The sequence below is a fragment of the Belonocnema kinseyi genome, chromosome 8 (genome assembly GCF_010883055.1).
Source record: "Belonocnema kinseyi isolate 2016_QV_RU_SX_M_011 chromosome 8, B_treatae_v1, whole genome shotgun sequence".
NCBI classification, from domain to species: domain Eukaryota; kingdom Metazoa; phylum Arthropoda; class Insecta; order Hymenoptera; family Cynipidae; genus Belonocnema; species Belonocnema kinseyi.
Window position 1 is genome coordinate 86,532,389 of NC_046664.1, and position 10,207 is coordinate 86,542,595.

The window sequence follows — 10,207 nt, forward strand, 5'->3', positions numbered from 1 at the left end:
GAATATGACGAAAGAGAGCGCTGGAAGTAATCGTTATTGGCGCTAACATTTAAAACGCTTCTCACTAGAATTTGAAAGTACTTTAAATATTTCTGTAAGATTTTAGAAAAATTGTAATCGAAATACATTTCCCTTTTTGAGTTTAAAGACTTTCAAGTTTCAACGTATACAAATGAAGAAATTTGGAAACTTTCAAATTTCTTGGCTTTTTTTTAAGACCGGTAGAACCAGTACCCAACTTGAAACTTGAATTGTTGTTCCTGGTTCTGAATTAAATCTGCATGCGGAGTGTAAAATTGGCTAATTTCATTATTTTTATTTAAATAGTGTTATTTACATGTATTTTCAATTGAGCAATTTAAAATTAAATGCTATTGAACTGCTAAATTAAAAATGGTAAACTTTTATAAATTGTACAGTTTAAAGAGACAGATAAAGTAAAAAATATAAATTCATGTTATCATAATGTTGTCAATTGAAGAATGAATCAATAAATTTGAAATTTCACAATTATAGCATATTTAAGCTATAAACATTAACAATTGAACGATTTTTTTTAACTGAATACTTTTTAAATACAACAAATATTTTTAAATTTTGCCAGGAATACCAAAGAAAACCTTTTTTTATTATCTTAAAACCTATAAAAATCCGTGAACATTTTCAAAATTTTATTTAAAAATCTACATTTTGGTTTAAATTAGTTGAAAACTTTTCAAAACTTTCAAATATATTTTTAAATTATTAAATTCTTTTAACAATTTTAAAAAATCATGTGAACTTAAAAAAATTGTTATCAAATTTTCCAGATTCGTTTTTTCTTAGTTTAGCAAAAATTAAAAAATTTTAATCAAAACCTGTTGTAATTAGGCAATTTCTCACTCCGATTGCAAATTTTACTATGAATAACAGGAATACGTTCAAATTATCAAAATGTAAATTATCTAAAATGAGGAGGCTAACTTCTAGTTGAACGCCCTTGAATTTTGATTATTTTAAAATTATAAGCGATAAAAAGTCACTTTTAATCAATCTTAATTACAATCCCCAATGGATTTAAAAAAAACAATTAAATTACATAATAAATATGATTTATTACTGAAATTGATGCGAACATACAGATTATAAATAAATCAATAGCTCTTAAAATTAACTTTTATAATACGTATACAATAAAATATAGATACCAAGTTAAAAAATAAAATAAACATATTCCCGAGTTAAGAAAGGAATTTTTTCATTCACAACAACAAAAAAATCGTATAAAATTAACGTAAAAAACCATCACTTTTCTAGGAATTTCTATTTACTCTTCTTCCTTTAATTTTTTATTACGTATTAAATTTGTGCGACGAATTATTATTTAATAGGGTTGTTGCATAAATTTTATATAATATATTTTTTAAATGATCATAAAATTGATAAAAATGTAGCACATTTATGAAAATATTTGAATACTTCACTTTTGAAAAAAGTATCCAAAAACCTTATGTTCTATGTAAACAAATGTGTGAAATTGAAACGTCACATCCTGCAAAACGCTAAACCAATCAGAATAATGATATGCAGCTCACGGCTGGCGACAAAATGTGTGACCATTCGCATGTCGACTTTTAGCACATTTACACTGTCACACTTTACAAACCCCAGTTTAAGTGGAATTCCAGGCTTTTAAACGTTTTTTTGGGCCTTTTTTCATACTTTTTAAGTACTTAAAAAAAAAACCGTAAAAATAGGTTATGTGTACTAGCGACCACATGAATTCCACCAGCAACTGCGTTAATCGGATTGATGTTTACTTCCCACGCTGGCCCAATCAGAATGCCTCGTCTTTCCGCGAAAATTTAAAAAATATACTTTTTAAGTCTACAAAAATTCAAACTTATTTTTAAAAACTTTCTTTAAGTAATTATTTAAAACTTTTAGTGCTCTTTTAATTTCACTACGAAGAAAATATTTTTGAAAGTATGCAACAACCCCACTTTAACATTCATGATATAATGAACTGTGTACGTTACGTGTACGCATTGTACCAGAATTAAACAGAAACATAATCATATTGTACAAATTAAAAACTGAAAACAGGTGTAAAATTCTAAAATAAAAATACAAGAACAACAAACATTCAATATAAAAATACAGGTACATCACAGGTACAGGTGATGATTGACAAAAGTGGCTCAATAATGATTTATAAAATTGAAAATAAAAAACAATGCTTCAATATTAAAACCGGTTTTTGTGATTCTGTATTATAGTGGTCCACAAATTTGGTGTAATTTGATGAATTTTTATAAAGTTTTTAGATATCAAAAAAATTGGTTAGAGACAGGGCACGAACCTTGAAGTATCGCTAAGCGGCAAAAATGCAATAAATCCTTCAAATTTTAGAAGAATTGTTAAAGCTTCACAGAGGCGATGTAAAACTATCGTTTGAACAACACAAAGGATAAAAATTTTAATTTAATAAAGAAGTGCATCCTTAACGCAGGTTTTTTTTTCTCATCATTTTATGAAATTGTAACCGTAAACTATTTAGGTAACAATTTTTACTATACAGTTATGGAAAATAATGCTCATGAAATAAACATTCTCCCCCCTTTCATTCCTAATATATCATTAAAATTATATTTTCTTTCTTCAAAGCTTTTTATTTCAATATATATCTAGTACATAAGAATATTGAAATAAAAAGTTTTAAAGAAAAAAATGTAATTATTTTACGAATTCTTAAGTGCGAAAAAGGAACAAATGTTTATTTTAAAGGTATTATTTTCCACAATATTATACCGAAAGTTGTCGTGCAATTTACGTTTAAAATTGCAATTTCATAAAATTCAAAAAAGATAATTAAAAATAACGTTAAGGGGTAAAATTACGTGAGTCTAAGGGTGAATTTATTTATGAAATTTTTCGTTTTCACGTTGTTCACGCCATAGATTTATGTCTCTGTGAAGTTTTTACGATTATTTTCCAAATACTAGAAATTTTTTGACCCAATAACACAAAATGAGGGAGAGATTCTTTAAATTATCAAATTTAAAATCTTGTGAACCACCCTATTTCATATAATAAATAGGAAAACTACATTTAAAGCAAGTTGTACAGGAACAAAGAGAACAGTGAAATAAAATAAAAGCATATAGTTTTTTTTTCTAACATAAAGCACTTGACTCCTATTCAATTATTAACGAATAATTAAATAATATTGTCTAAAACATATAAATTAATAAACAAACAAAAAATGAAAACATTTTGCATTGAGTAAGAAAAATGATCCTTGTAATAAATACTGTTTCTTAATTTATCTTAAACAAATGAAATAGACTAGCGTTCCAATATTGCCTAAAAATTAGATAAATTCTAACACAAATAGCGGGGATATGTTTTTTTTTTATAATGAGATTTTTGAATTTTTCGCAAATTTTAAAATGGGGTGTAGTTTTTTTTGGCCAGTTTTTGCAACATTTTGCAACTTCTTTCAATCTGTGATTGTAGAAAGATTATGATGTAGGTATTCTGTCACGAAGATAGGAAAGAACTGCTTCAGTTCCTTTCTCCAAAGTCGTATGCCTTGGTTGTTTGAAATAATTTCCTGTCAGCAATAAAGTCCTAGAAAAAAGTTTTGAATGATTGAATTAAGATATAGCTACAATCGAACACCAACATATAAATACCACAAAAAAAAAACATACAGAAACATCTTGACACTCAACTTTTATACAAATTAGTGTCCAGCTAAATCTTCATTTTTAGATTTTCTCAATTGCTGACGCGAAAATTACTTTCTCATGGGAAGAAAGTTACTCTATATTTCAGATAGAATCAAATTTTATATATATAGTTGAAGCCATTTTAATGGCAAAAATTGTTCTTTCATCAGTTTTTTTTTTTTATTTTCTAGTTTTAAAATGTTCATTCTAACTAAGACTAGAAATTCTTGGTAGTAGTGTCAAATAACTTTCGAATTTTCTATAGAATAAAAAAAACCAATAACTTTATCTCAAAGAGGAAGAATTTCCCGCTTCAATAATTTAGAAAATCCATTAATCGAGAATTGATTGGGCATACTAATAAACGTGCAATGACAGGGTGGCTGTTTAAAACTAAATAAAACAATTTCCGGTTATTTTTCGGGTTCACAAAAATTGTTCACGGCCCCTGAAATTTAAAAATTCGAACTCTTAAATCAAATTTTTTCATTTGAACTATTAAAAACTGAACTGTAAATTGAAACCCTTTAAGTGGAACTCTCTAATTTTAAGCTTTTGAAATTGAAGTTTAAGCATTCTTTCATTCAAAAATTTTTCTGTTTAAACGTTTATTAATTTACACGTATAGAATAGGAGTTATCACCACTTTTCAATTGAATGATATTAAATTAAATGCAGTTAAATAGCAAAAATGGTAAACTTTTATAAATTTTCTATAAATTATTTTTCAAAATAAAAAATAATTTCAAATTTTCCCAGGGTTAAAAAGGACTTTTTTTATTATGTTAAAACCATTAAAAATGCGTAAACAACTTTAAAGTTTTATTTTAAAATCTTCAAAACTCTACACTTGGCTTAAATTATTTGCAATCCTTTTTAAAAATTTAAATATATTTTAAAAAAAATTCAAATTTTTCTAACATTTAAAAAAATCCTGCAAAGTAAAAGAAAATATCATAAAATTTTTCAGATTTATTTGGACAATTTACGAAAGCTTTTTAAATATTTTTAAATATTTTACTAAAACTATTATTAAAAAAAATCATTTTAAATTTTCCTATTAATCTTAAGAAATGTTGTTAATTTTTATGAAACGTTTCATAATTCTTGAAAAGCTCCTAAATTTTTTGTTCGAAAGCTGCAAAAATCGACACTTCAGTTAAAATAATTCGAAATCATTTCAAGTTTTCTATACATAAAAATAAAAACATTTCACTTGTAAATAAACAATTTAAATATATAAAAATTAAAATTGTAATGTTCAAAGTTTAAATTTATCTCTAAAATGTTATCGATTCAAGGCTTTGTATTTCTAATAATTCAAATGAAAAATCCTGGCCGGGATTAAATATTTCATTTATAATTGCACGTTTTAAATAAGAAGTCAAACATTGATGCTAAATGAATAATTGTTATTTTTTTAATTACAAATTTTTAAATTGAATGGTTTAAAAAAGGAAATAATAGCTAAAACAATATTTCATTGGAATTTAAAAATTGAATAAAAGAGTTTTATTATGAATCTATTAATTTCAAGTTAGATTAAAATTGAAAACATTTTATAAAGTTTCAATCGGGTTTTTACATTTATTTACGGTTTTGGAATTGAAAGAGTTTGATTTTTATCTTTAAAATATATCAGTTCTTTAATTTTGAATGGAATCAGAACTGTCTTGCAAAATCAATTATTGTTTAATTGTTAATACTCGAACAAAATTTTAATTTTAAAATGCATTAAGTAATTTATATTTACAGCTGATTAACTAAAAACTCTTTTTTATCAAACATTTTCAATTTCAAAAGCTGTTAATTTTTAGTTGGTCAAGTCTTTATAACTCTATTTAATTTTTTTTTAATTTAAAAATGTTTATGAATTGAAATTTGTTTAAGTAAACTATTTTTAAATAGAACATTGAAAAACAGAATATCATAACTTAAAATTTTTTAAAATAAACTTATCATGTTAAAAAGTTGAAATTATCAAAAATTTGTGCATAATTTCTCAAAAAAAGGAGAAAAAAGAAAGATTATCTAAAATTGCATTGCATCATAATGTGATATAAAAATTGTGAAATTTCAAGATATTGGATAGATTTTTCTTCTAAAAATTCGGAAAATTGCCGGTCAAAAAATGTCCCAATCCAGTGGCCACCCTGGTTAAGGTATTGTCATACTTATCCGTTCGAAATTTTATCGAAATTTTTTTCACAACTTGCGTTTACACGAAAAGAGATATCGAGTTAAATAAAATTAAGGAACGTTTGTACGATCATAAGTTTTTGGGGGATAAAAAAAATTATGTTGGAATTCTTGTTGTATTTCCAGAACTATGGGATCACAAAAACGTTCCTTAGCGCGTTATATTTTATTTTCGAAATTCTCGAATCGATAACTCATTTTTGTGTGGATGTGACTTGTTGTGAAAGAATTTGATAAAGTGGGCAGGGTGGCCGTTTTAATAAAAAAAATCCCGGTCCGCAAACATTTTTCACGGTCAATTAAAGTAAAAAATTACAACACTAAAGCTAATCATTTTTACATTTGAATAAATGAAAAATGAACTGCAAATTAAGGCACAGAAGATGAAACTCTTAATTTTTAGACATTTAACATTGAAGATTAAACCAAGTTTTTTAATTTAAAAATTCTGTTTTCAAATGCTTAATAACTTCCAACTATAAAATGGAAAGTACTAAACAACTTTTAAATATATTTTAAAATGATACAAAAAAATTCAACAATTTCACTTACAAATTAATCTTTTTTTAAATAGAACAATTAAAATCTTTACGTTCAATGATTAAAATTTCCTTGAAATTTCAAAGATTCAAGGCTTTCTACTTCTAACAATTCAGTTTCAAACTACTATTTACATTTTTGTAAAATTATGGCTTTCGAATTAAACCAGTTTTATTTTTAACGCTGAACCCTGGAAACTCTTACATTTTGAGCGGATCTAGAATCGTCTTCATAAATCAATTATTGTTCACTTTTTTATACATCAAGTACAGTTTAATTTAAAAAATCTATATTTACAGTTGATCAAGTAACAAATTTTTTTATAACAAACTTTATATTCCAAACGCTTTTAATTTTTAATTATTGAAGTATCCCGGTCTCAAAAAATTCGCGTTAATTTTTCGGACTTACATGGCTTTTAATCTGAAAATGTAAAGCATTATTTCACAGTTTATCGTTATATGGATGACAGTTCAATTAAATCTTACCTTTTATGCCTTTCATGAAATGTCATCTAATATTTGGAGATGAATACTGGATTATGTTATGGATAATGCATTAGAAACAACGAAATCTCACTCCACACACAGGATGCATCGTGCAGAACATGATATCTCTAACTGGCAAGCAAATAATTTTAAGTGTCTAATGAACTCTTCATACAGCTCGAATGATTACTGCTTCAGATTTACGTTCATTACTCACTTTTACAATTGTATTAATTGCTTCATGCAAATTCAGAACAAGTCACTTCTCTATGAAATAAAAATTAACTACATAAATAATATAAACAAATACTAACAACGTACATTGAATATATCAGATATTTCAGATTGCATTTAAAAACATTAAATATGCTGTTTAACAGTTTTAAAAAAGTTGGTACTGAGAATAAGATCCAAGATTTTGTATTGTTCCTGAAGTATTAGTAGTAAAACGTGAATTTTGACTTGGGATTAAAAAAAGAACATTTTTTAATTGCGCAGATTAAGTCTGAAGTATTGAAGAATTTTTGTTGAAATGATTTTATGATTTTTATTTATCTTATACCAACCTCCTGAATACTGTTCGTGATCAAAATTTTATGAGATGTAATATATTTTCATCAAATAAATCATTGTATACTGTTTTAAACAAAAATAAATTAATTACTTGAGATGAATAAGTGTCCCAAGCTCTGGAGGAACGTGTCCAATATTATTGTTCGAAAGATCTAAAGTTGCTAGTCTTCTTAATTTCTTCAAGGCAGGCACATCAATTTTTGCAATCTGGTTACCACTTGCTACAAGTATTTCCAGATGAATAATTTCATATATACATGTCGGTATCTCTACAAATCTGCAACAAAGTTTGATAACGTCCATAATTAGAAATTTTATTTCTTCAACTTTCTCATTTTTAATCAGTTTTTGGAAGCATAATACAAACTTGTTGAAAGATATGTTTATTTCTCGCAAATGTTCCAACAGATGAATACTCTCTGGCAAAGAATTCAGCCGATTTCGGTTTAAATCTAGGAATTGAATATGTTGCAGTTCACCAATCCATTCTGGCATTTTCGTAAACTGATTGCACGACAATTTTAAATCCGTGACTGTCTTCACTTGAGACAAAGAAGATGGCAATTCGTGTAATTTATTTCTACTTAAATCAATGCAGGTCACTTCTGCAAGTTTCGCATCTTCCATGACCGAATCAGGAAGATTAGAAAGATTTTTACCAGTAAGGCTCAACAATTTTGCATTTTTCAATGTATATCTAAAATGCAAACAATTTGAATTATAGAAACACACAATGTATATTCCATGTTCAAGTTAACTGTAGACAATGTAATAAATATCAGGATGTCTACCCTACCTGGAACACCTGGAATTTTCAGGACAATTTTATATACCTGGAAAACCCTGAAAATGCCAGGGATTTTTTTATATTTTAATTTCTTAAATTGCATTATACAATTCAATAACAATGATTCTTCATTTGTACAAGTAGCTTTATATAACTATATTTAACTATCTTGTTGAAAGTTCGTTGTTGTTTTTTTTTTGTTTGGAATTAATTTTTTGTAACAGAAAATTTAACGATTCTATTTTTGGTAAAAATTGATGGGCTTTAGTTAAAATTTGAAATATCTAGTTGAAACTGTTTGTATTTTGCTGAAAATTTATCAGTTTGTCTGCAATATTTTCTCTCTCTTTACAAAAAAAAAAGTATTTTTTAGTTAAAAATTCAACACATGTTGAAAAATCGTCTTTTTTTTGATAAATTGGACTGTTTTTAATGATCAAAATTGCAGTATTTTTCGGTTGAAATATCAACTACTACATTTTTCGCCCAGAATGCATATTTTTTTTAATGAAAATTTTATTACTTGGTTAAAAGTTAAACCCTTTTGTTAAAGATTAATTTTTTTAGTTAAACGTTTATAATTTTTATTGAAAATGCATCTTTTTGCATGAAAATTGAGCTGTTTTGTTGGAACTATGTTTTTTCTTTGGTTCAAAATTAATTTTTTTACTGCGATTTTTATTCTTATTATAGTTGAAACTTTAACTTTTTTTTTAAATTGCTTTTTTGTTGCTGATTATTATTTTTTAAACTGAAAATGTAATTATTCTAGTTGAATATTCAATCACTTTGATTGCAAATGTATCTCTTCAGTTGAAAATTATGTTTCTTAACCGAAAACTTTACTATTCAGTTTTTGTTTAAAAAATTATATTTTTGAGTTAAAAATTCGTCTTTTTTGGTAGAAATGAATTTTCATGGTTGAAAATTTATCTTTTTGGTTTAAGATTCAACTATTCCAGTTGAAGATTCATCTTTTTGGTTAACATTGGTATTTTTTAGTTTAAAACTCAGCTATCTGCTTGAAAATTAGTATTTTTTAGTACAATATTAAATTATTTCGTTGAAAATTGATTTATTTTGTTGAAAAATCGTCTTTTTGGTAAAAAAAATGTATCTTTATGGTTAAAAATTCAAGTGTTTCAGTTACATATTCATCATTTTATTTTAAAAATGATCTTTTTGGTAGAAAGTTCCAATATTCCAGTATAACATTAATAATTTTAGTTTAAAATTCAACTATTCCAGTTCAAAATTCATAATTTTTGTTAAAAATGCATCAGTTTGGCTTGAGATGAATTTTTTTAAACTTAAAATATATCTATTCCAATTTTGTTTGCAAATTTATATTTTTGAATTTAAATTCCGACTATTTGGCTGAAAATTGGTCTTTTTTAGTTGAAAATTGCACTATTTCGTTGGAAATCCATGTAGTTTGTAGCAAAATTGTCTGTTTTGGTAGGAAATTAATTTTCTTCTTTGAAAATTCATCTTTTCGGTTGAAAATTCAAGTATTTCAATTCAATATTCATAATTTTATGTGAAAATTGGTCTTTTTGGTTAAAAATGAGACAACTTGGTTGAAAGTTAAACTCTTTTCTTAAAAATTTATCTTTTTGGTTTAAAATTGATCAATTGCAGTTGAAGATTCATCATTTTTATTGAAAATTCCTCACTTTAGATAAAAATTTTTTGATTTTGTGGAAAATAAATTCTTTTAACTGAAAATTTAACGATTCCATTTTTGGCTGAATACTGATCTTTTTTGATTAAAAATTTAATTATTCTGTACCTTAGGGACAAATGAAAGAAATGAATTGTTATGTTTTCAGCATTATTTAATTATTTAATTAATCCATGGTGAATTAGTCAATTGAATTCTTAGAAACTGAAAAAGAACATTATTT

General features: G+C 25.4%; 1 protein-coding gene across 2 annotated transcripts in view; it reads right to left on the reverse strand.

Moving 5' to 3' along the window:
• Positions 1–3,497: 3,497 nt before the first annotated feature.
• Positions 3,498–10,207, reverse strand: part of LOC117178874 (leucine-rich repeat-containing protein 40-like) — a 14,327-nt gene continuing 7,617 nt past the window's right edge. Inside the window, exons 8-10 of one of the 2 annotated variants that reach the window (XM_033370389.1) lie at positions 7,881–8,210; positions 7,605–7,790; positions 3,498–3,612 (exon numbers count right to left, since the gene is read on the reverse strand). In XM_033370389.1, coding sequence (XP_033226280.1) covers positions 3,504–3,612; positions 7,605–7,790; positions 7,881–8,210 — 625 coding nt within the window. In that variant the 3' untranslated portion in view covers positions 3,498–3,503. Of the gene's footprint in view, positions 3,613–6,964; positions 7,208–7,604; positions 7,791–7,880; positions 8,211–10,207 lie in introns of those variants that run through there. The other variant, XM_033370390.1, reaches the window with a different exon arrangement.